General features: G+C 52.1%; 11 protein-coding genes across 11 annotated transcripts; 7 read left to right on the top strand and 4 right to left on the bottom strand.

Annotated features, from left to right (window-relative positions):
- Positions 1 to 392: 392 nt before the first annotated feature.
- On the top strand, positions 393 to 2,314 carry GUITHDRAFT_164044 (hypothetical protein; the record flags this gene model as incomplete). Its single annotated transcript, XM_005829806.1, has 14 exons — positions 393 to 450; positions 650 to 742; positions 789 to 815; positions 867 to 950; positions 1,132 to 1,236; positions 1,285 to 1,317; positions 1,364 to 1,408; positions 1,456 to 1,494; positions 1,538 to 1,584; positions 1,769 to 1,812; positions 1,862 to 1,912; positions 1,969 to 2,084; positions 2,137 to 2,208; positions 2,282 to 2,314. The coding sequence occupies exons 1-14, from the start codon at positions 418 to 420 to the stop codon at positions 2,312 to 2,314; spliced, it is 822 nt and encodes a 273-aa protein (XP_005829863.1). The 5' UTR covers positions 393 to 417.
- Positions 2,315 to 2,414: 100 nt separating this feature from the next.
- On the bottom strand, positions 2,415 to 3,395 carry GUITHDRAFT_111248 (hypothetical protein; the record flags this gene model as incomplete). The annotated part of the gene is made up of 6 exons (XM_005829805.1): positions 2,415 to 2,462; positions 2,511 to 2,613; positions 2,659 to 2,757; positions 2,813 to 3,084; positions 3,140 to 3,192; positions 3,335 to 3,395. 6 exons carry the CDS (start codon positions 3,393 to 3,395, stop codon positions 2,415 to 2,417), a joined length of 636 nt encoding a protein of 211 aa, XP_005829862.1.
- A 615-nt stretch (positions 3,396 to 4,010) lies between these two features.
- Positions 4,011 to 4,484, top strand: GUITHDRAFT_153467 (hypothetical protein). The gene is made up of 3 exons (XM_005829804.1): positions 4,011 to 4,088; positions 4,139 to 4,323; positions 4,371 to 4,484. Exons 1-3 carry the CDS (start codon positions 4,046 to 4,048, stop codon positions 4,398 to 4,400), a joined length of 258 nt encoding a protein of 85 aa, XP_005829861.1. The 5' UTR covers positions 4,011 to 4,045; the 3' UTR covers positions 4,401 to 4,484.
- A 40-nt stretch (positions 4,485 to 4,524) lies between these two features.
- On the bottom strand, positions 4,525 to 6,155 carry GUITHDRAFT_141004 (hypothetical protein; the record flags this gene model as incomplete). Its single annotated transcript, XM_005829803.1, has 11 exons — positions 4,525 to 4,594; positions 4,645 to 4,741; positions 4,767 to 4,808; positions 5,007 to 5,067; positions 5,119 to 5,165; positions 5,246 to 5,288; positions 5,545 to 5,577; positions 5,690 to 5,779; positions 5,899 to 5,952; positions 6,005 to 6,066; positions 6,119 to 6,155. 11 exons carry the CDS (start codon positions 6,153 to 6,155, stop codon positions 4,525 to 4,527), a joined length of 636 nt encoding a protein of 211 aa, XP_005829860.1.
- A 1,314-nt stretch (positions 6,156 to 7,469) lies between these two features.
- Positions 7,470 to 7,932, top strand: GUITHDRAFT_111246 (hypothetical protein; the record flags this gene model as incomplete). The annotated part of the gene is made up of 2 exons (XM_005829802.1): positions 7,470 to 7,807; positions 7,866 to 7,932. The coding sequence occupies 2 exons, from the start codon at positions 7,470 to 7,472 to the stop codon at positions 7,930 to 7,932; spliced, it is 405 nt and encodes a 134-aa protein (XP_005829859.1).
- A 1,914-nt stretch (positions 7,933 to 9,846) lies between these two features.
- On the top strand, positions 9,847 to 10,497 carry GUITHDRAFT_111244 (hypothetical protein; the record flags this gene model as incomplete). Its single annotated transcript, XM_005829801.1, has 1 exon — positions 9,847 to 10,497. The coding sequence occupies one exon, from the start codon at positions 9,847 to 9,849 to the stop codon at positions 10,495 to 10,497; it is 651 nt and encodes a 216-aa protein (XP_005829858.1).
- Positions 10,498 to 11,170: 673 nt separating this feature from the next.
- On the top strand, positions 11,171 to 11,587 carry GUITHDRAFT_111243 (hypothetical protein; the record flags this gene model as incomplete). Its single annotated transcript, XM_005829800.1, has 1 exon — positions 11,171 to 11,587. The coding sequence occupies one exon, from the start codon at positions 11,171 to 11,173 to the stop codon at positions 11,585 to 11,587; it is 417 nt and encodes a 138-aa protein (XP_005829857.1).
- A 1,142-nt stretch (positions 11,588 to 12,729) lies between these two features.
- On the top strand, positions 12,730 to 15,879 carry GUITHDRAFT_141003 (hypothetical protein; the record flags this gene model as incomplete). The annotated part of the gene is made up of 12 exons (XM_005829799.1): positions 12,730 to 12,930; positions 12,973 to 13,184; positions 13,250 to 13,347; positions 13,416 to 13,855; positions 13,979 to 14,173; positions 14,293 to 14,436; positions 14,764 to 14,817; positions 15,023 to 15,109; positions 15,164 to 15,250; positions 15,303 to 15,377; positions 15,461 to 15,583; positions 15,820 to 15,879. The coding sequence occupies 12 exons, from the start codon at positions 12,730 to 12,732 to the stop codon at positions 15,877 to 15,879; spliced, it is 1,776 nt and encodes a 591-aa protein (XP_005829856.1).
- A 1,336-nt stretch (positions 15,880 to 17,215) lies between these two features.
- Positions 17,216 to 18,682, bottom strand: GUITHDRAFT_87979 (hypothetical protein; the record flags this gene model as incomplete). Its single annotated transcript, XM_005829798.1, has 7 exons — positions 17,216 to 17,346; positions 17,389 to 17,451; positions 17,496 to 17,537; positions 17,729 to 17,818; positions 17,862 to 17,908; positions 18,084 to 18,462; positions 18,590 to 18,682. 7 exons carry the CDS (start codon positions 18,680 to 18,682, stop codon positions 17,293 to 17,295), a joined length of 768 nt encoding a protein of 255 aa, XP_005829855.1. The 3' UTR covers positions 17,216 to 17,292.
- Positions 18,683 to 19,401: 719 nt separating this feature from the next.
- On the top strand, positions 19,402 to 21,585 carry GUITHDRAFT_141001 (hypothetical protein; the record flags this gene model as incomplete). The annotated part of the gene is made up of 13 exons (XM_005829797.1): positions 19,402 to 20,067; positions 20,117 to 20,212; positions 20,327 to 20,390; positions 20,437 to 20,479; positions 20,534 to 20,588; positions 20,702 to 20,750; positions 20,847 to 20,938; positions 20,987 to 21,053; positions 21,103 to 21,165; positions 21,212 to 21,285; positions 21,334 to 21,373; positions 21,432 to 21,484; positions 21,526 to 21,585. The coding sequence occupies 13 exons, from the start codon at positions 19,402 to 19,404 to the stop codon at positions 21,583 to 21,585; spliced, it is 1,422 nt and encodes a 473-aa protein (XP_005829854.1).
- Positions 21,586 to 21,593: 8 nt separating this feature from the next.
- Positions 21,594 to 22,458, bottom strand: RPS20e (small subunit ribosomal protein S20e, cytoplasmic). The gene is made up of 2 exons (XM_005829796.1): positions 22,333 to 22,458; positions 21,594 to 22,021 (listed from the first exon to the last, which is right to left on the bottom strand). Exons 1-2 carry the CDS (start codon positions 22,432 to 22,434, stop codon positions 21,758 to 21,760), a joined length of 366 nt encoding a protein of 121 aa, XP_005829853.1. The 5' UTR covers positions 22,435 to 22,458; the 3' UTR covers positions 21,594 to 21,757.
- Positions 22,459 to 23,311: the final 853 nt, after the last annotated feature.

The following is a 23,311-nucleotide window of genomic DNA, read 5'->3' as shown; positions in this document are numbered from 1 at the left end:
ATGAACCCCCACCCCCACCATCTTCGAACACTCCATACGCCTTCCCACCCACCCTCTCTTTCAAACTGTTTTGAATATTGAGACACCCCTACACAAAACACCGTACCCCTCCCAATCAAACTACACGTCACACCCTTAACACTTCGTTGGGGCTTCAGGGGTCCAACAGCATTCTCTCCCACCCTACCCCATGAAACCATGCCTCGAAAAGGGGATAGGACCCCACCTCTTTACACCCGATCCTGGTACCCCTTGGACTCTCTTGGTCATGCAAATACACAGCAGGTACCCCTCTTTCACTTAAAGCAAACCACCCACCCTTAACATATCTAAACTTTGCGCCCCCACCCTCGGAGTTCCGCCGGATGTAGTCCGGGCCCGGGCTGCCCGACAGGCGGCGAGCTTGTGAGGATAGCTATGGAGTCAGGGCGACGAGTGAGCTTGGAGCAGGTGAGGAGGGAGAGAGCGAGAGGCTAAGAGGAGCTCTTAAAGAGCTCCCTGCGTACATGATGGCCCTGGCTGAGCGCTATTACATGGCTGGAGGGATGTAGTTGGTTATCCATGGGAACACTCAGAGGGAAAACAGAAATGGTCGTGGCGGGAGGGCGGGTGGGTGCGAGGACGTCAAGCTCACCATCCTTGCCATCAGGTGGATGCCTTCACACGCACTTGCTTCAAGGGCAATCCTGCTGCAGTTATCGAGATCTCTGAGGACGCGTTTCCTCCCGACCGTGTTCTCCAGGTTTGCTTTCGTTACGGTTGGCGATGGTTTAAAGAATGTTATACAGATGATGGCAGAAGAAAACAACTTGTCGGTAAAGTCCCACACAAGTTGTTACACTCTTGTCGAACTGGTTTCTCTTTAGGAAACTGCTTTCTGGAAGAGGAGGAAGTGCGAACTTGAGAGTGAACTTGTCGCCGACCTTCGCTGGTTTACCCCTAAAGTTGAGGTGAACGATCATGACTAAGAGGAGGAAGCGGAGAAGAAGAGGGAGGAGGAGGAAACGAGGATAGCGAGGGTTATGAGGAAGAAAATTACGATGATTGTGATCACGATGGGTGAAGACGATGACGATTATCCTGATGATGACAATGATGACACTGATGAAGATGATGGTGGTACTCAATCAGGTTGACATCTGCGGGCATGCGACACTTGCAACAGCGCACAGCATATTCAACAAGCAACCAAATGTCAAGAAGATCTTCTTTCACACAAGAAGTGGTGTTCTCGAGGTGAAGATGTAATCACTTTGACCATATTGATGCCTAATGAATTTCAAGGTATCCACTGGTGCTGACGGGAAAATTGAAATGGTAGAGAAATGATTACTCGAGGATAAGATTAAGCTTGTTCATCAAGATTTTCCCTGTTTTCAACCCCAAGGCACGACCGGATCTCTTGGAGGTAAAGATCGTTATATAGAGTGCACTACCATGGTGACTTCAAAACAGCTGTTCGAGCAGAAGTTAGGAGTTCCTGCAATAGCTGAGGTAAACCTTTACCTCCCTCCTCATCGTTTTGAGCCCTTATCAGGTTTTGTGGGAAGAGCCGCTGAGAGACGCTGTTGTGGTGTTTCCTAGGTCGAATTTCGCTCTCCCTGTCCCTCCCTCCCTCCCTCCCTCCCTCCCTCCCTCTCCCCACCCCCTCTCTGGTTTATTGGTCTGTTTGTCCTGATCGTTGAAATGGAATTTATCGCATTGATTTGATCATATTTGAATTGATGTGGATCTTCTTGTATTCTCACTTTCTCTCGCTCTTCAACAGCGTAGACACTGTACTCGAGTTCAAGCCAAACATGGCGGACATTGGTATGTGCATTGAGCATATTTGTGTTTGCCATGAAACATGCTCTTCAAGCCTCTCTTCCAAGCGATGCCATCATTATAACTGCTGTTGGAAGCAAAGAAGGTTCGCGAATGGTTCATAAAATAGCCAGCTGAAATCTTTCTTTCTTACTCGTGCAGGAAACTATGACTTTGTTTACCGATTCTTTGCGCCGAAGCTGGGCATCTTCGAGGATCCTGTCACTGGTTCTGCGCAGTGCTCACTTGTACCCTACTGGAGGCAGAAGCTTGGCAAGGTAGCGGCAACTCAGTCTCACCTCCTCTCTCAATCTGACGGTTTGTTCGCAGGATGAGCTCTTCTCCTCACAAGTCTCAGCGAGAACAGGAGAGCTGTGGGGAAAGATGATTGCAGGAATTGAGGTGCGAAATGTTCATGTCTGCTTCTTCTGCAATATGAGCAACACGCAGGGATCTTCTAGCTTGGTTGTGTCAGGGCATGCATGCAGTGTCATTCAAGGAAGAATGATGATGCCCGTACTCTAGTCACTGCGATGTTCATGTACATTGTTAGCATGCCCTCAGTGATCAGAGGATCGCAGTGTCCCGTCCCAGTCCATTCATTGATATCATTGGTTATCAAGTATCTGTAGCTCCCTCATCAACTTTTCATAACACTTGCATCAAGTCAGAAGCTCGTTCACAGACATGAACGACTGGTTTACCTTCTGGCTTCTCTTCAACGCCCTTCCCTTCGCGTCACCGGACTGGCTTGTGCTACCAGACTCCCATGTACTCTCATGCATCATGAGGTTTTTTCCTGCGAAGCTGAAGAAGAATATCAGCCAACGTCGCCTGCAACACTGGGCTTACTCGGTCGGACGGAACTTGTGATGAGACAAGTTCGATGAGTCCACGAGCACATCTTCATCAACTCCCCGTGACAATTCATAGAACCGCGCAGTCATGGAACTGAACAAGACATCTTTCAGGGCAATGCCTCAAGATAGGTCGCTGGTCGCCTCACCCCTCCTTCCTGTCACTCCTGGGGCGGGTGCTCGCAGATACCAATCGCCTCCTCGCCGTCAGGTAAGGAGGAAGGATCTGCTTCGATGCAGGATTGCAAGTCCACTCCGCGTTGCGAGGCAGTTTGCTCAAGGCAAGTCTGGGGACCTTGACTTTCTGCCGAGCGACCTCATGGTCCTTCTTGCCCAAGGGATGATGCTTCTGCGCGAACTCCCGTTCAACCCGATGTCTCTCCTCCTCGTCCTCGTCCAGCACAGACTTGTCCAGGGGAATCTGCCATGGCTCAACCGAAACCTTGTGCCACAGAAAGCTCGGGGTCCAGCTCGACCTTTTCCTGTGGGGCAGAGCAGTCACTGGGTGAAGCGATGACAAGGCAACAACCTGCACTGCAAGAGATATGCAAAGAGATTCGATGATGCATGTTGGTGGACGTCAGTGTTTGCTCCTCCACCTGAAAGATTTGAATGTTTGCACAACTTGACAGTGTGGAAGAAAACGATCGCGTGGAAGAAAAAGGTCTCACCATTCTCGGAGTGTTGATAGTCAAACCTGTTGTCCGGGAAGTGACGGTCTTGGACGTCCATCGCCGCAACTACTTCCGAAGTTGAACAACTGAATCAGAAGCAATCAGAACAAATCAGAATGTTTCGGTTGCCAGGAACTTGATGGACTGCACGGTGGGGCGTCTTCACGGCACTCAAGGCTCACACTGGCCTGACTTTCACACAATGATCATCATCTTCCGATCTTCCGTCACCGACGGTGATCAGTTCTAAGAGTCAGCTAACCGCAAGCCGCACGTACTATGACAAGGCAAAGACAGACTCTAGATCGGATTAGTATCGGGGTCACTGGCAGCGATCATCAACTGAGCCTCCGAGAGTCCGACAAGTAGCGGCCGCTGAGCCTCATCCTTTCAGTGCCACACTCAGCGCTCGCCATCATGGCATGTCGCATCCGATTCCAACGGCTGCCAAAGTTCTAGGACCCTACCCTACATTCCATCCGCCTGCGGGAGTAGTCCCGGGCCCACCGGGGTACGGAGTCACAAGGCTGATTTACTCAAAGTTAAGTTAAAAAGTGGCACCGGCGGATCTGGCCGGGCCCGGCACCCGGTCGGACGGCCGTCTGGCTCAAGGCCGCAGAACATTGATATCTCCAAGGATACATTTGATGCGTGTGGACTCGCTCGGCGGAACGAAGAGCCATCATGCTCCCGTTTTTCAGAGGCGCGATGCTGTACGCATCTCCCAACGGAGGCAGGAACGATCCCTACTCCATGTAAGCGCATGATGTGGAACTCGTCTTCTCCTGCTGACTTCCTCCTCCAGGTTCGATACCACAATGGGCGGCAACTGGTACAAGGCTGACGAGCCCTGGGGCGCCTACCTGCAGGGCGAAGGAAATCCAGCCGTGACCATCCATCCCTATGAGTCCGACCCTTCTTCTGGCTCCTTTAACCCACAGGCTCACACGACATGGACTCCTGTGGACTGGTCTAGCTGGCCAAATGTGCGTAGACTTTCGTGTTTCGTTGCCAAGGCTGACTTGGTTTGCAGTACAATGTGCATGGCTACGGTGTTTACTAAGAAGAATGTCATGATGGGATCGTTCTTGTGTGATTCTAATGTTAATCAAATGCGTCTGCTCACAAGCAGTCCTGGTTGTCTCTGAGCACTGTAGGATTTATAGTGATGACTTGCCTCAACTTTGTCAAAGGATCTTGAGCATGAGCTCGTAGATCGCGAATGACAACCCCGATGATAGCGCTGTTTTCATCACGCTGTTTACAAGATCATGTCACGTGCTTTACATCAGCCCAAGCACGAGGACCTGGGGAGACCACCACGGAAGAACCCTTGCCATCCTTCGTCGCGCAAGATACCTCGTACAACCTCTCGCATAGAAGATATCTTTCGACCCTGTGAAGCTGCAAGCATGGTCGTGCCCATGACCTGTGACAATTGAGTCTATCGTGAGAGGGATGATCCTGTTGCCTGCATCCGTTTCTTCGTAACGTCCAGAGGGAGGGTAGAAATTTTCGAGATGCTCCCGGCGACGCATCTGTTGCAAGTGTGGTGTGAGGCGTCCATTGGCTGGCCAACATCCGACGCATTATACCCGCAGAACATGCTCTCCTTCCATCCTAGTAGAAATTAACTTCGCGACACCAATGAGCCTCCCATGAGTGTCACCTTGCGATCCTTCCTTGGTTTGAGTGGAGATGAAACGCTTGAGAGCCTCGTAGATGGAGAACTAGCCGGCAACAGTGAGAAAAGGAAATCAACGTTTAGGGATAGGAAGCACTTGAATCCCCATGTATGGCATGACTTGAATAAGACTAGGAGCCAATCCTGACATCAACACGTCACAAAGTACTACAGAAGTGGCAAGGCTAAGGTATTACCCCGGTAAAATCCTCGCATTCGCTCACTGATTAAAATGCGATAAAATGCATCCAAGACGCCATGGTAAATCTGCTAAAGCTTAGCACAATCATAACGCATCAAGGCATGTGCCTTGGGTTCTGTCTGGGCTGCAAGCCGAGTTCTCACGAGATCAAAAGGGTACCTAATTACAGAGTAAGACAGTGTGCACAGCTTCAGTCAAAGTAACGTTGTCATGGTCGCAAACCCTCCAGCAAGTCCACCGCAGATCAAATCACGCAAAACCTTGTCAGGGGCAATGACAGGAACATCAGCGCAGACTGAATGAACCAGAAACACTGAATACCTTGCTGCCATCATTCAGCCTCGTATCTTGTGCCTGAGATGCATGTTCATTGTTTCTCCCTCCTCCATGCATGAAAGTATGATGATGAATAGCATTCTGACTCAACTTCTTCACATGCCCTAGAATAAAGCCGCTCCCTACTGACCTGTAAGCTTCTATAGGCCAGAAACTGTGTGCCCATGTACCCTCCCCACAGGAACTCTGCAGCGAGATTGCCCTTCCACAGTGCAACAACCTTGCACACATGTGAACATCCCGCCCGGATGTCTCGCAATTGACTTACTCCTTCCCTGCGAACTATCGTCTGTCCCAACACTCTGTAAGCATTCGAGGCTTTTACTGTATCGAAATCACCTGAAATGTCCCTAGAAACCCTCGATAATCTCTGCTAGAGCCTTGGCAATTGGTCTATCACAAGCACAAGTCAATCAAGGAGGTCCCAGCTGAGATAGCGTCCCACCTGTAGCTGCAAGCGGATTTTGATGACATCCAAAGGAGCTACACAACATCGAGTCGCAACTCCTGTACGAACAAATCACTGAATACTATTCAATGTTGTCAGACATTCGAGTACCAGAAATGGCCCCTGCAATTCCATCCTTCCACTCCATGGTGCGCTTCCTATCACCTGCCAATCTCTCATGCATGATTGGATTTCGACAGTTCTTGCTTACTTGTACTCACTTCGTGCTGGATAGACAAGGTCAAGAGTATCAACGCACTCACCCATGATCCTCCTCCTCAGCCTTCAGCATCTCCAGCACACGCTCTTACCCCTCGCCCGCTCGTTCACTTCAATCCGACCATGCCGATTATTGGGACATCATCCCCACTCTTAGCCGGGCCGGGCATCGGCAGGGCCCGGGGGCATCATCTACCCGGCCGCCGGCCGCGGCGGCGGCTCAGCACTCAGCCGCTCGCCCCGGGGCCGCGATTCTGGTATCAGCGGCCGCTGAGTGCGTCTCGGGCCTCAGTTGGTGGCGCGCGGCGCCGCGGCGCCGGGTCACTCAGTTGCACCGTACATCACATGCCGCACTGGCGCCAGCGCCGCGTGCGGCACTCAGTGCGGCGGCGCGCTGCCCGGCGGCCGGCCGGGCCGCGGGCGGCGCCCGGGCCCGGCGGGTGATGCCAGTGGTGCCGCGCGGGGCCCGGCCCGCGGCGCCGGACTCCGGGAATTTTCAAACGGGGTACCGTACGGTCCAGCGCTGGCAGTGGGCCCGGGGGCCGCCGGCGGCAGCAGTGGCAGTGGCAGGCTGTGCGACAGAGCAGGCTGCCCCGGGTCAAGCCTCCCAGGCCGCCCCGGAGCCTCAGGGCCTCGCCGCCGCCGGACTCACGGTAGTCGACTCACCGGGCCAGGCTGAGAGTCTCCGACTCGCCGGCCTCGGATTCACTGACACTGAGGCTTGTTCTCGAACTGAGATCTTTAACTTAACTTTGAGTAAACTTCGGCCGTCAGAGCGCCACCGCGCTCCGAGGCTAGCCTGGCCGGGCGCGCACAGCGGAATCTGGCACTGATTGAACGTCACGGTATCACCGGAGGTAAGTTACTGTAAGTTACCCAGTCAGAGAAAGCTCTGGATGCCAGGAGTAAAGGTCTTCCACCCTGTGGTAAAATACCCCTCAATTCCGTCGGCCCTTGGACTACCCACCTATTTCTCGTTGCACAGCTGGTACTGAGTTAGGTGGGTGAGTGGGACCTGTCTATCTGCTGAGTCAGAGTGGCATCCGGACCAAAAGTATTTTTCTGGAACGATGCGGTTTTTCCTTCCCTTGTTATCAGCCCCCTATGTTAAGGTCCCATTCTTTCCTCTTTCCCCACTTCATCGATTGATTGTTTCCCCAATATCTTTCCCCTGATTCGACTTAACCAATCCTACATCCAATCTCACAGACAGAACGCATCACGTACATCCACAGATAACAACATGCAGCTCGATGAGGTCAAGATCGTCCCCCGCCCAAGAAAACACACCTCCCCAGCAACCCTCCAGCGAGAGGTCACCCTCGACGCTCAGCTTCTGCAGGGCCTCTTCCACGTCCGGCAAGAGGAGGCAGCCGAGCAGCTCGGGGTGTGCCTGACGAGCTTCAAGGCTGCGTGCCGGAGGCTCGGGATCCAGCGCTGGCCGTACACCAAGGGCATGAGTCAGCGCAACGGCAGACCCGGCGTACCATCCCGCGAGTCTCAGACAGGCTCAGAGTCAGCATCATCGCCATCGCCTTCATCAGCCTCGTCGGATCCACTCGCAGACAGCAGCGCCTACTGGTCTCACGCCAACAGATCGAGCTCAGGCGCAGGGACACCAGGTTGGTTGCTCGGCCAGGTCTCAGCACCACGACACGGAGAACATGACCATGCAGACGCGGAGAGCTTGCCAGAAGCTGCTGTGAGAGAGGGAGGAGGTGAGGGATGGAGGGAGGATGAGGCGGTACTGGGGCACGGGGACACGGCGTGGCTGGCTTGGTACATGGAAGCGACGGACTCAGATCCAGTTATATTCGAAGGCCCGATTCTTGAAGATCCACTTCGTTCATGTTATTTTCGCGGTCCAATGGAGCACCGATGTGTTTGTGTTTATGGAGCGTTTTCATCAAAATAAGTATCACGTTGTTTTAGGGGTAAAGAGGAATCTACTTTTGTGCAGTAATTGGTTGTGACTCGGTTCAGATTGAATGAATGTGGCGAGTAATGCTTTGTAATGATGCCTCCCCGTGACGGTGAAACTCGGATGAATGCATTCCACGGGACTAGTTGATTTCCGAAGCTCACTGACCCGGGTGATTTTTACTCTGGGGTTGACGAGGTTCTTTCGACTATTTGATCATTGTCTGCAGTGTTGCACAGTCAGAGAACCAACCTCCGCACAACCCGCCGGGCAGGGCTGCACTGAATGCCAAACCCAACGGTGGCATACGCGGGAATCCGATAAGTGACTGACTATGGCCATCAGCTTGGTGGCTGCCGCTGACAAATTTCTTCATGGACTGCCGATTGACTTCTCGCCGCACTGCGATAAATGCCACGATCTTCTCTGTCACCCTGGGGGGACCACACACATGGCAACCTGCAGGCACCGCAGCCCGTTATTCACTGATGCGCATGAGAAATGCAATGCCGTCCTCAGTACCCTCATCAAAGATTCAGGATTTAGATGCCGCGTCCACGTGCAATGCGTTCCCGGCACCAGGCAGAACGTTTCCCAACATGGCCTTGAAGATCATCACGCAGGGGATTTTGAACTTCTGCAATTGCAGGCTACTGGAGTCCAATGGTATGGCTTAATCCTGGACTTCAGCATGTCACATGTTTTTGACAATGATGGGATCCCCGACCAGGCTCGGAGAAAACTGCAAGCAGCAGCACAGTGGAAGATCCGAGGGCATCGTAATGCATATGCTCAGCAAGTCCCGCCAAAGGCCTTCCTTCCCATCATCGCCAGCACTGATGGATTCTTGCAGGATGATGCGTTGCTCTTTCTGTGGTGGCTGGCGGATCGCTCGGTGAACAAGGAAACGGCAGCGCTGGATGGTCTCTCGGCCTCGCAAGATGTCTCAGGTGATCCGACTTGCAAACGCATCCGGTCCAGGAGCTTTCGTCAGCTCAAGGCCTCCCTGTCCTTCGCTGCCATCATCGCGGGTGCGTTCCGGTATGCGTCTCATTCCTTCGGCGGCGGCCACGGCGACATCCCTGGCATGGCGCCTGCGCGCAGTTAAGTGAAGGTATCAGTTAAGTTTGGAGGACAGCAATGCGCCGGATAAGGTTTGCCGTATGGCCAATCTCCTGATTAGCCTCGTACTGATTTTTAACTTAACTTTGAGTAAAGTGTTTGCTGGCCCATATCCGAGCTCATGGCGCTATCCTGGAGTCCGTGATGACCTTCCATTGCAGAATTCTCTAGATTGACGTCACGGCCAAGATGACTGTAAGCAAGAGGGTTTTACTACATCCAATTCTGAAAATCTACCAATAGTAAAAGTCAGCTTACCGGTTGACATGTCGTACCGCTTGATGACCCCTTGATTTACATAGAAAAGAAGGGGTACTCAAAAAACTGTGCTCTGCATCTTGTCGTCTCCTCGTGGCATCCGGACCGCCAAAACTGAAACGTTTCACTTTCCCCTACACCCAAAATCCAATTCTTCCGCACTTCTCCATCGAAAGCTCATCCCGCGCTGCCAAGTTCCTGCTTCCACGCGGCAGACCCACGTCTCTCTCCAACCTCTCTTCAAGATTTGCTTCTGCATTCCCTATCACTACAACTGATTTTCTACTGCTCACCACTCCGCTCGTTATCCAACTTCAACATGCAGCTCGATGAGGTCAAGATCGTCCCCCGCCCAAGAAAACACACCTCCCCAGCAACCCTCCAGCGAGAGGTCACCCTCGACGCTCAGCTTCTGCAGGGCCTCTTCCACGTCCGGCAAGAGGAGGCAGCCGAGCAGCTCGGGGTGTGCCTGACGAGCTTCAAGGCTGCGTGCCGGAGGCTCGGGATCCAGCGCTGGCCGTACACCAAGGGCATGAGTCAGCGCAACGGCAGACCCGGCGTACCATCCCGCGAGTCTCAGACAGGCTCAGAGTCAGCATCATCGCCATCGCCTTCATCAGCCTCGTCGGATCCACTCGCAGACAGCAGCGCCTACTGGTCTCACGCCAACAGATCGAGCTCAGGCGCAGGGACACCAGGTTGGTTGCTCGGCCAGGTCTCAGCACCACGACACGGAGAACATGACCATGCAGACGCGGAGAGCTTGCCAGAAGCTGCTGTGAGAGAGGGAGGAGGTGAGGGATGGAGGGAGGATGAGGCGGTACTGGGGCACGGGGACACGGCGTGGCTGGCTTGGTACATGGAAGCGACGGACTCAGATCCAGTGGTTTGGAACTTTGCCATCAATGATGCTTACTTGCAGACACCTTTACACAAAGCTAGAAATGACATGTATGATTACTTGATGTAAAAAAAGACTCGGGTATGCCAGGTGTGCTTCTGCGGCCGATTCAACTACCTTGATGCCACTGATTCCGAGGCAACTGGCAAGTTGTTCACGAGCTCCCGGAACCTAAGAACTTTTGGTAGACTTAAGAGTTTTGCCGCATCCGCAGCTCGTTGTATCTTCTTTAAATCTCATACATGTTGAAATTTGTTGTAACACGAAATCCGATGCTACTAGGATCCAACCAAGCATGCCGCGCATGAGAGCTGCCTCGCTGACTTTCAAGCTTTGATTGGAATGTTTGGAATGTCCGAGCCCTGGTTCTTACCCTTATTGGACCACTGTTCTATCTGAGTTCCGCTGCCGCACGGCGATCTCAGTGCAGTGAATCGGAACTTGGAAAGTTGCGACTGGGCCCGTCCCGGATCTGACGACTCTGATGACTGATGACCCGATGCGACGTGCCCTGTAAGGCTGAAAATGCTCTACTCTCAACGCTTCATAAAAGGCTCTTTATTTCTTTTCGCTGATAACACACCGTCAAAACAGTCCTCCAGTTTTGCTCCCCTTCTTTCCAGAGAGCTCCCCCGCTCTTCCCCCTACAACTGCCCCCCACCTCCCTTGAATTCCTCACTTCCTGTTTCATCCGATAATCAATCTCTGCCCTTCCTACCCCAATCCACTTGCAGCATACAACATGCAGCTCGATGAGGTCAAGATCGTCCCCCGCCCAAGAAAACACACCTCCCCAGCAACCCTCCAGCGAGAGGTCACCCTCGACGCTCAGCTTCTGCAGGGCCTCTTCCACGTCCGGCAAGAGGAGGCAGCCGAGCAGCTCGGGGTGTGCCTGACGAGCTTCAAGGCTGCGTGCCGGAGGCTCGGGATCCAGCGCTGGCCGTACACCAAGGGCACGAGCTCCCAGACAAGACAACGCGAGTACAAGGACAAGGAGGAATTGCGCACTGATGGCCAGAGGAGAGGAGAAGCACCAGTTCCCGTCTGCTGGGATACGGCATGGCTGGAGTGGTACATGGATGCCACTGATATGGATCCCGTTATATTTTTCTCGAATGCTCAGCCAGTCGACCTCTGTCTAGTGACCAGCAAGATATAGAAGTATTGCTGAATCATTGTAGTACTATCAGAAATCGCTCCGTTGGTGAGTGATCTCGAAAAATAGTTGTCTATGATCTTTATGTAAAGAAAGGGTGCTTACATTCACACCAGCTCACGTGTCTAGGGACTCTGGTGATGATTCAGCCGCTCTCAGAAGAGATAGAGATGATGATGATGATTGTGATCCACGGAAGAATGGTGTAGAGCTCTACGACATAATGATGAACTTGGCCATATCACATGAAACCAAGAGACGAACTTGAAGCATGATGAAACTCTCGAGTCTCGGACTCATGACGGTCTGACTCGTCATGAGGACGAGATCTTTATGATCGTAGGCCCGGATAAAGCGACTCGGGCGCAGCGTTGACCCAGCCTGAGGCTCAGTGATCCCAGCCGTTCACGGTTGCCGCCTCTTTACTCCGTTGAAAGTTAAGTTGCCGCCAATTGACCCGCACGGCCGGCCCTCGGCTCTCTTTACTCAAAGTTAAGTTAAAAATCAGTACGAGGACAATCAGGAGAGTCGAGGAGGCTTGACCCTGACACTGTCCTCAAGGTCCTCAGGCTGCGGCGTGCGGGTCAGGGTGGCCGCCGGCGCGGGGCTCGGCGTCGCCGGCCGGCGGCGTCGCCCGAGTACTTCCGACGGCGTACTAGTTGAACTTAACGGAAGTTTGAGTAAAGAGTAAGTAAGGTACACGGTACGGTCGCCCCCCCGGGCCCGGCACGACTCGGATTACCGGGCCCGGGGCCCCCGGCTGATCCGAGGCACTGCACGGCGGTCCGATCAATGTGCTATCACTGAGTCTGTCAGTCACCGTCGGTGTGACTCCGATAAATCGAGCGGCAGTTGAACTCTCAGCAAGAGGGTTTTGACTGGTTTTGACTCTCATTGCTAGAAATGCCAGGGGCTCGCTGCAAGCCTTGGAAGGGCATCTGAAGTCAGTGATGAAGGGACAACGGCCCAGTGGTTGTCTTGGAGGGAAGAAGACTATGCTGGCAACGGGGCAGCACTCGAAGGAAGACAAGTGCTGAACTCGAAAACACCCGCAGCCTGAGACAGTGAGCTCTTGTTCCACGAGATTGTTCTTTCCTGACATGAGAATCTTCGAAGCTCCACGTCGACCGAGCTGACGAGGATACATGTCTTCGTCGTTCAGTGATCTTGACCTGAGGGTCCAGCACTTTCTCTCCAAGAGGAAGAGGCTTGAGCGATGGGTTCCCAACGAGGGAGAGATTCCTTTCTCTCAGTTGTCCATCGCGCATCGCGATGTAGTTCGTGGGGTTGAGCTGAGGCATGGGGGGGGAGCCGCAGCTTCCAAGTTTATCGGCCAACTCTGCAAGGTGATGGTGGCGGTGTAAGCTGCTGGGTAATGGTGCCCGCAGGTGGAGGTAGCGGGGGAATGGGTGTCTGCAACCCCCATTGCCGATCGTGCAGCATCGCCAGTGGGTCAATCGAATGGTCATGCTCTGAAGCAGAAGAGCCTCATCCGGGCGCTGGCCGAGAGCAGTGAGGAGAGCAGTGGAGGAGCATTGTACATCAGCTTGAAAAGCTTTAAGCAAGTCATCAGAGCTCAAGTTCAAGATCTTCGCCTTCAGTGAGGAGGGAGACGAGGAGACGCGAGAGGAGGGCTTCGACTTGCGATGGCTGACACTGGTGTAGGAGGGATGCCATGACTGTATGGGAGAGAGCGATGGAGCGGGTTGACCGCAATGACGAGGGAAACTTGAAGCTTGAACCTCTTCTTGACCTTCTCACAGGTGGGAGCGAGGAAAGGAGGAGAAGGAGGAGAAAGTTTTTGCACACCTGTTGATGCCATGACGTGCAGACGATACGATCGCTCAAGTTCTTCGAGAGAACGATCGCCCGCAATCTCCTTCAGAAGAACTGCGGGGAGAGGGAGTAAGGAAAAAGATGATGGCGGGGGAGCGGAGGAGGGCGACAGGCTGGCGAAGAGAGAAGGTAGAGAAGCAGCAGCATCTTGTAGCAGAGAGAGGTCTCGTTCGATCTCTCACCCTCAGCCAACTGGTCGATGAGGATTTGAATGCCAAGGGGAAAGATGATGAGCCCTCGACATCTCCGAACAAGAACCGAAGGGCGTCGACCTTCAGGATGACGGGAGAATGGGCTGAGAGACAGAGGGGGAAAGTTTGGTTGCCTAGGCTGAGCAGGGCAGAGACGAGGGATGAGATGATGGAGATGATGTCGAAGTGGGATGTTGAGCATGATATTGGGGAGGTGGAAGATGCAACCTTGAAGACAGCCAGAGTGAGTTGCTATCAGGGTCACTGTTGTTGATGACGAATCCCTTCCACCTGCTTGTTCACCCTTGCACACTTTGCCTGATCATCATCATGTTGCTCAGCCTTGATCAATGACTAGAGGTCCCAGGACGAGTGGCAACAAGTCAGGAGCGACATGATGGAGGCGTGGGAGCGACGAGAAATGTTGACGGAGAAGTTGCAAGAGCATCTCGAGAGGATGAGGATGAACAAGCAAGCCAACGAAGAGATGAAGGAGCAGGTCGAGGGAGCAAGATGCCAACTTGAGTATTTCCATCGTCTGCGAGACAAGCTCACAGATGAGGTATACGCGTTCGAGTTGGAGATTGCGGAGTTGAGTTCGTTGTCTCGTCGTTGACTTTGTACCTCTCCTGCGTTGACGATGTGAATGGACCGTGATTGTGGATCACTTACGTTCCGCAGGAGGTGACCTGGCGCAACAAGATTGATGAGCTCGAGAGAGAAGTGCAAGAGGAGACAAGACAACTTGAAGTTGAAGAAGATGAGAAGTTCGATGATGCTGATATGAAGCATCTTATCGAAGCTGTGGAAGCCAAGAAGCAAGAGGTAACGCAGAGCAACCCAGCGCTGACAGTGTTGCCGGAAATGACTGAGCTGCGTCAAGTTGGAGAGCAGTTTGCAGGAGAAGGTCACTGCTGAGAAAGCAGTCAGGCGGTTGGAGGCAGCGCTCAAGACCTTCTTCTTGGAGGAAGCAAGGATATCCGAGGAAAGTGAAATGAAGAGAAGGGGAAGAACGAGACTGAAAGAGTTTTTGACGTGCAGGAGATGGAGATGAGGGTGAAACGGCAAGTGCAGACTGAAGCAGACGAGCAGAAACAACAGCTGCTGGCAAGTAGAGTTGATTGTGATTGCTGGCACTGATTACTTTGAAAGACAAACATGTCCATGATGGAGCAACTTGCCTCGACACGCAAGAAGAACATGAAGGTGTTTGATCGAGGTGCAATCAATGGAGATGTAACAGGAGATGTCTTTTTCAATAGACTGCCGAAAGAAAGTCACCTGTCGGAGAGAAACAGACCTCTGTCGTGATGTTTGAAGACAATAACAAAGATTTCATGGTCAATGAACCATTCTACGAAGAAGTGATCTGCTTGAAATATCATACATGATTGAAATGATTCTTCTGCAGGAAGATGAGGTTTCTATCGTGAAATTCTCATCAAACAATGATTTCAAGATCTCCAATGTCATAGCCGATGTCGTGGATAAGCATCATGTCTTCGCTGCTATCTCATTGCTCTGTATAACTTAGAGTTTTCTTGTTGATCAGAGGAGCCAAGAATCGAATCCTAGCAGGGCTGAGGAGGCGATCTACCTACAAGCTGTCCTCACGAGAAACTTCAAAGTGCTATATCAGGTCCACAACTCAGTTCTTGTTGCTCCGACTGTCTTGCTGACGTCACCTCAAGATCTTTCACTTCTACAGCAAGCACAAGCACATGAAGCGCATCATCGACGATGACATCGTCTCAACCGCCCAGCTTGTGAGAGAGAAAGACTACCTCACCCAGCAAGATTTTGTAACTTGCTCGTTGGAACTCTTGCGAGATGACATGACAACTGTCAGCTCGACATGGCGAGGGAGTGCGGCTTTACCTCTGGCGGGGGCGGGCTGGACGACAAGAAGATAAGAGAGCACGTGTTTGCACCGCAACCAGAGGTTGTGGAAAGAGCTCTGGAAGAGGAAGAGGTGGGAGAGTAGTGCGACACTAGTCTACAAGTCAACGATACGATAACTGTGATCAGCAGGAGGTTGTTTCAGACGACAGCGTCTTGAAGGCCTTCGACGAGAAAGACTCAAACTTGTGTCTGAAATCAGGGTGACCGTTTTCTTCCTTTCCTTCTACATCGGACCTTGACGACTCATTGCTTGTTTCCCACTCAATCACGCCAAGCGATTGCGAGCTGACTTTTCTTCTGTCACAGTCTTGGCTGGAACTCCCGAGCAGGGAGACTTCCATGTGGGACCATTGCGAGTCTGCTTGAGTTGTACTTCTCGGAGATGGAAGTCAAGTCGATGATGCAGGTCAGAGAAAGGAATATGAAAGTTTTCAAATGCTGGGGATGATGGAGGGAGAGATAAGAAAAGTGATGGCTGTGAAGATGAACAGATGGCAATAGTAAAGAGTTTTGTTGTCTGAATGTTTTTCAATATGATGATTGAAGCGTTGATGCACATTCTTGTGATGACAGAATGAGAGCGCTTGTGAAGATATCAGAAGTTGTTTGTGTGAGCGATGTAACAACCCCTTTACCAGCAGACAAGCAGTGGCGGACAAGGGGATATGACAAGAGTAGAGTATCTTTCGCTTGTTCATCGTCTTCAAGATGCAAGGAAGGAGAAGAAAAGGAGAAGACAAGAGGAGAGGCAGACGAGCTCTTCGAATCTGGACAAAATCTCCCTCCCTCATTTCCTCCTCCTCCTCCTCAAACTGTCTTTCCTCTACTTCCTCTCCTCAAGCTCTCTCACTGCCCCCTCCTCCCCATCAGAAGCTCTCGAGCTTGTCCTCCGCAAGCTTCTCCTTCCTCGTTGCCTCAGTGTCAGTGGAGTTATCTTCGCTCCTCTCGAAGAGGCGAAGAAGACAAGCAAGAGGACGGGGAAGCATGCAGGGCCTGTACGCCCTGGTTCCCCTTCCTCGTTTGCTCCTCGTCCTCTTCCTCGTCCTCGTCCTCGTCCTCGCTCTGCTCCTCCTCCACGGCCTCGATCCGCCCCTCCCAAGCCCGACAAGGTTTTCTGTCGCTCTTCCTCCCATATGTCAAACGACTGCAGGCGGAGGATCGATTCGGGAGGAGGGAGCGACCAACGCAGGGCAGACAAGGGGAGGGAGCAGGAGCAGGGAAGCTTCCTGTGGCAGCTGCCTGGATGAAGCCTCCGAGGCCCCGAGCAAGTAGACGAGAGCCTTTCCTGCGAGACCTCTGCTGACGTTTCTCTCCCCTCCCTCCCTCCCCCTCCCCGTTCATCCTCCTCTACACCCTCAGCATCGCAGGCTATCGCAAGCTGGACTCCGTCGCTGACGCCGCTGTCCAGTCGGTGGGGAAAAGGAGAAGGGAAAGGGAAAAGTGAGAAAGAGAAGCACAAGGGAGACGGGGAAGAGCAGAGCAAGGGAGGAACGAGAAAGAGCGCGGAAGTAGAGGGAGGGAAGCAGTCGAGGGAAAAAGCGGGACAGCACAAGGAGAGGAAGACGCGGACGGGAAGAGGAGAAGAACGACAAGACCCACCAAGGCCGCAGACAAGAGAGGCCGATCACTTCATGTTTGCCAACTTCTTTTAGATGTCTTGAGGGTTACAACAACAGATGCATTTTGACTCGATCTCAGTTCGCAAATCGTTTCATCTATAAACGACAGCCACATCGCAAGCTGCAAGTTCCTTGACTAACTGGCGACTGCCCTTGTCGATCAGACCTGGAAAGCATCTTCATGAATGTTCTTGAATGCCTTCTTCATGTCGCCCTGTGACATGTCAGAAGACTGTCCTCTTGTAGTTCCTCGTACTTTCTCGACTGCGGCATCGAACTCGTCGACGTGAATATACTTCCCAGTCTCATCACTCAGCATCTGCCGCCATGATCACACTGGCGTTAAACTTTGATAAGCCATACCAGAGCAAGTAGGCCATCTCGGATGCTCTCCGCTGTCCTGACCTGCATCGAAAAGCCTCAGAAAACTCCTCAGCCTTCACTATAGCTCTTTCTACACAAATTTCTCCAATTTCTCCTCCTCAACCACTTTTTTTGTTTCTTCTCCTCTCCATATCCCTCTTCCCCCTTTCCCTCTTCCTCTCCTCCTTTCCCCTTTCCCTCCTCTCCTCCTCCTCTCCGTCATCAAATCTTACCCCTGCCTGCCCTTCAGCCTTGGGGAAACTCTTAGTGTCCACCATCCCAGGGGAGATTGAGTTGACGGTGATTCCCAGGTCCTTGACATCCTGACGTCTCCTCAGCATCTTCCACCCGCCCTCTCAACTTCACCTGAGCCAGAGCGGCCGTGAGACCTTCGAGCGCAAACTTGGAAGAACCTGCAAGGCGGCTTTCAGATTTTGGCACATCACATCATATCACATCACATCACATCACATCACATCACATCACATCACATCACATAACATCACATCACATCACATCACATCCACACGCACACTCGCTATCGCTATCAAACTTCCACACACATCCACCCTCCCCGCCATGACTTACAGTATGGGAGCATGTTCTTGTACCCGACCTTCCCGGCTCGAGAGGAGATGTTAATTATCTTTCCCTTCTTATTCGGCAGCATCGATTGGTTGATGACCGACTTGGTCACTGACAGCACAGACACAGTGTTGATCTCCAACAGCTTACGGAACTCCTCCACCGACTGCTCGTACGCTGGTTTCTTCTCGCAGGCGGCTCCTGCATTGTTCACCAGAATGTCGATCCCCCCCCACTTCTCCACCACGCTCTGCACAGCTCGTTCCACTTGCCCCTCGTTGGTGACATCGACGGGAAGGTAAAGCGCCTCCTCGCCATGCGCCTTCTTCACCTCCTCAGCTACCGCCTTGAGCTCCTCCTCTGTGCGAGACATGAGCGCTACCTATGACGACAGCAGGGTCAGCACAGGAAGACCATCGGGGCAGAAGGAAAAACGAGGATCGAACAGCAAAGTGGGTCATGGGACTGAAGGACAGGAAGGCAGCAGATCAAAGATATTGATGCATCACCTTTGCTCCCTGCTCTGCACATATCAGAGCAATCGCCCGTCCTATCCCTCTCCCGGCGCCTGTTACCAAGACCCTCTGCCCGCGCAACACCATGGCGTCACTCGCAACCTTCATGCTGACACAACGAGGAGGAGGAGAGGGTCTGGAGGAAGGAGAGCTTCGGAGCTGAAAGATGCGAGTCAGCAGGGAAGAGAAGCACCAGGAGGGCGAGCATAGCGAGAGGATCAGAACGACGATCGTGAGCCCTCGCGCTGCCATGTGGGTACCTTGTATCAGCCTTCCTTGTGTCCCTGTGCTTGGCCCTCATCCCCGCCCTCGTCCTTGCCCTCATCAGGCCCTCATCCCCGCCACCGGTTGGCCCGACGAAAATTGATCTCGCCATTGCGCCGGGAGAGGCCATGCAGAGGATTAAGAGGAGAGGAGGAGGGGAGGACAAGGAGGAGGCTGTGAGGAGAGGATGAGCGTGCTAGAAGTGAGATGAGCAGAAAAGGTTGTCACCGTGAGATGTAAGGAAATGGAACAGCTGTTTGCGGCTGGGGAAGGTTTGAAAGGCGTGTCGCAATGCATACGTGGTTGAAGATAGGAGGTGGTCCCCAACAGAGCATTTTGCAGAGAATGAAATGATATCAAGAAAACTCATTTGATTATGTTCACGACTATTGATGTCTTGCGGTTCTGCTGTTGATGTCCGTAGGCTGTGTGTACATGCAAAGAAAACTGTAAGTAGCGTCTCTTGCATGGATCATGCGCATACCACATCAAACGCCGCTGAATCGTACTGTTTCTAGGTCGTTCTGAGGAGTATCTTAACGATGAATGAAATCAAAGTGAAGGTCGAGAAGAACGATGAAAGCGCGAACACAAGAAGCCCCACTGAGAGCGGACCGACCAAACGTGCTAGGGCGGGGTTGGAAGTGTTCAAGTGGAACAAGGGCAGCAAGATCATGGAAACAGATGAGAGGAAAGCTCCATCCTCATCGGAAGAAAGTGGCGAAGCGGAAGATGGGAGGCATCTGCAGCGATTCATAGGCAGACTTCGTGAGCTACAGTCTAACGGAAACCTTGCCAAGATCCTGCCGGACTTGAAGCCGAATGAGGTCCCGACGTCCAATGGCGACGACCTGGCCAAGTTCTGCCATCGTCATTCGCTGCATGCGCTACGGCTGCGAGCTCACCTGCAAGACTTCATGACGAGCGAAGCATCGCAAGACAGCGACGCTGAGCCTATGATCGATGAGCTGGAGCAAGAGGATGGTGAGGGCGTCGACGCAGCAGGGATCCACTTCTTCCTTGCTCCTGCGAAGACTGTCGCAACCATGGCACCTGATCCATCCTATCCTAGAGTAGAAGCCGGAGGAGAGACATGGCGAGAGCATGCAGTCCTGCTGCTCGATGCCCTGGAGGAGTCAGCCTGCCGGATGGGGAATGAAGACTCCTCGTCGGGGGAGGACGCGAATAGAATGACAAGCGAAAACAAGGTCAGTCGGTGGTGGCTCAACTCTTGTAAGGTACTTACCCTACACGCAGGACAAGGTCGTGAAGAAGATACGAGAAATGAGAGACAAGCTGTTGGGAAATTGGTACTTGGACGTGAAGTGTAAAAAGCAGTTCGAGGATGAACTGGTAGCTCTGTTAAACCCCGAAACAACTCCAGGCTCGTCGACAACTCTTTGATGTCGTCATGTCTGACCTCGACGCTCAGAATGCATTGTCAAACTTGCCGATGTGCTGCTGAAGGAGCTTCCTGAGATGCCAGCGCCTGCATCCGTGGATGACAAGGCTGACAAGAAGGCTGGAGCAGGTTTGTCTCCTCCGTTTCTCACGCCGTTATGACAGTTTTTGCCCAGCTCCTCCCGTCATTCCCCTTGACAATTTGGTCTCGGAGTGGAGGTTGACCGTGTTTTGACTCTGCATGCCACAGTCGCTTGCTCACACTTGTGGCAGAAACGCAGCGAGCAAGCGACGGGAAGACGACAGGAATGGGAGAGAGGAAAGAGAGGTAGGAAGACTGAATTCTAGAGGGGCGTCAGCCGAAGGATGGCAAGAGAGGGCAGATCGGAGGGTTTGCGCGGATCTGATGCAAGCAAAGCTTCGGGCTGATGTGCTTGGCAGCTGAAGTTCACAGATCGCAAGGCTGCCAAGAGCCTGGTGTCGGATTCAAGTGTCCCTCCCGTATTCCTTCCCCTCTGCCACGATGCGACTGCTGGTTGTCAAAGTAGCTGAGAAAGTCAGAAGAGGTGACACGGGGACTATGCAGATAGCGACAATCCAGCGACAGAAGATGAAGCAATGGAATCAGAAGTAGCTCTGAGGTGCATGACACTAGTAGCCTACCAGTACGCCAAACATGTGAGTATGGGCTGCACCTTTGTCTCGATCTCCTCACTATCTTCACAGATTGGCTTTGAAGGTGTTCATGGTGACGCTGCGATGGAGCTGGGTGCAGTAGCAGCGGCTCATGCAAGTATGTGACAACCAGGGGCTAAGTGGGATGTTCTCACGCATGTTTACAGTTCAGGGAATGGGAAAGGCGCTGCTGAGTGCTGCTGAGTGCCTTCCAGACTCTTCTCTCGATAGTGAGAGATGAGGAGGAGAATATTGGAGACTGACAAGCTCGTGTAGGTGACTACACCAGCCGCATCCAGGCTGTAGTGCCTCGTTGCTTGGCGAAGCTTCGCCTTTCTCCCGTGAAGAAGGTTTGAGGGGAGAAACAAGGAGATTGTAAGATGATCGTGTGCGACCAGCTCACGGAGAACATCTCCGTCAGTCTCCTGCCTAACAAAGGTGCGCGTGCAATAGTGTTAACTAGGAGGAGGGTTCGCACCGTGACCGAGGCACTCAGGACCCAACAACCAGGCCGACGTGAGAGTAATACAAGCAGCGGAACAAGAGAAGGTGCGTCTCACGCGGCTCAACATGTCTGAGATAGCATGCAGATTCGTGAGCTGATTACAGAGCGACTGCTCAAGAAAAACAAGTTTCCGCGGGAGAGATGAACGAGAACTTGACGAAGAATTCTTTACTGACATAAAGAAAATTAAACTTGCTTGTTTTTTGGCTTTTCCGTAATTTAATTACAAGCTCCTTCGCCACGCACGCTCTCGACAGAGGCAGCATCATGTGAAGAGCGCGAGGAACTTCACAACCTATCTTCCCCGATCTGCATGCTTACTTGACCTGGTCGACCACCATGACCTCGACCTCGACGTCGGGCTCGATGGAGATGGAAGTGATCTGCTTCACGGTCTCTGGAGGAGAGTAAAGGTCGATGATGCGCTTGTGCACACGCATCTCCCAACGATCCCAGGTGTTGGTTCCCTCTCCGCAAGGAGACTTGCGGACGGTAAGCCTCAAAACCTTAGTAGGCATGCGGACAGGACCGCGGACACGGAGCTCCTTGTCCTTGGCACCCTTGATGAGATCGGCACAAACCTAACGAGATTGTGAGATATATGTGATTGTATAATGCATAAACAGAAAACATACAGTGAGAAGGCAAAAGCGATATCTCAGAAAACACTCACAGGAGTCAAATCTCGTAACTTCCTTGCATGCCATTCACTACAAGGAACAGGACATCACACATACTTGAATTTACACCACAAACCACGAAAACAAAGATAGAAATCAAATGGATGATAAGCCAACAGGATTCAGGCAAGCTCGGCCATGCGACGAATCAAACGGAGCAGCAACGCACAAGAAGGGACAAGGAACAACATCTAGCATGCCAATCTTCTAACCTTCTCCAAGTTCGCAACGCTCTTGGAGGTGGAAAGGGTGATCCTGATCCTGGCGGGAGCTCCTCCCTCTCCTCCTTCGACTTTCTTGACTGCTGTCGCCATTGTCCTGCTGCTGGACTTTCTTGCGCACACGCACGCGGCCCTTTTTTTTACTGTTCGTTACTCCTTTCATGTGTACGTTACAAAACATTTTGTAACGAATAACGTAACGCCAAAAAATTATTGTAACGGCTAAGTAATTTCCGTTGCTTTGCAAACAACGAGATGAGGCCTGCCTCAGGAGACGATGTTCCAAGTTCCTTTGGGAGTCTGACGGTACGGGGGATTAAGTAAACATTAAAGTACCAATTGTATATTTATTACTTTATTGTAAGATTTCAAATCCTTTGGCAACTCGTACCACTTTGATGACTTTATTGAAATTGTACAACTACTTGTAGCTTCTATTACAACTTGTGCTATAAAATATCAAAAATTATTTTAAAAGGTACCTCAGGTATTTTATACTCTGTACAAAATAGTACCGAGATGCGCCTCCTTCAGTACCAGGACTTTTAGCAAGAGGTTGTATTTTTGGATCCCTGGACCCTTGCATAGTTTGCTGGAAGTGACCCACCCTATATACCAGTAAGTTACTATATTAACTCAAAACTTTGGTACAATTTTAATCAATAATATTTCAGTTATTGATTTTTTGCTTGGACCTATAGATCCGTTTCACCCACCTCTTCGGTAGGTCAAAGAAAAAAAAACGGTGTAAAGCCCAAGCACGAGATGCGGCTGTAGGGTGGGGAGGGTCCTAGGAGGAAGAGCCTAGGAAAGGGGGTAGACTTCCCACATCTAGAAAGTTCCACTATACCCGGTAGGGTCGTGCAAATGATTGATTGAGGGTGGGGGTAGAACAAAACCGTGTAAGGCATCATGAACGGGGTACTTTAATATCAAATAGACTGGTAGGGGTGGTCGACTCACAATTTCT

Source organism: Guillardia theta (assembly GCF_000315625.1).
Source record: "Guillardia theta CCMP2712 unplaced genomic scaffold GUITHscaffold_50, whole genome shotgun sequence".
In the NCBI taxonomy this organism is placed as follows: Eukaryota; class Cryptophyceae; order Pyrenomonadales; family Geminigeraceae; genus Guillardia; species Guillardia theta.
Note: the sequence above shows the minus strand (reverse complement) of the source record. Positions and strands in the feature narration are given on the sequence as shown.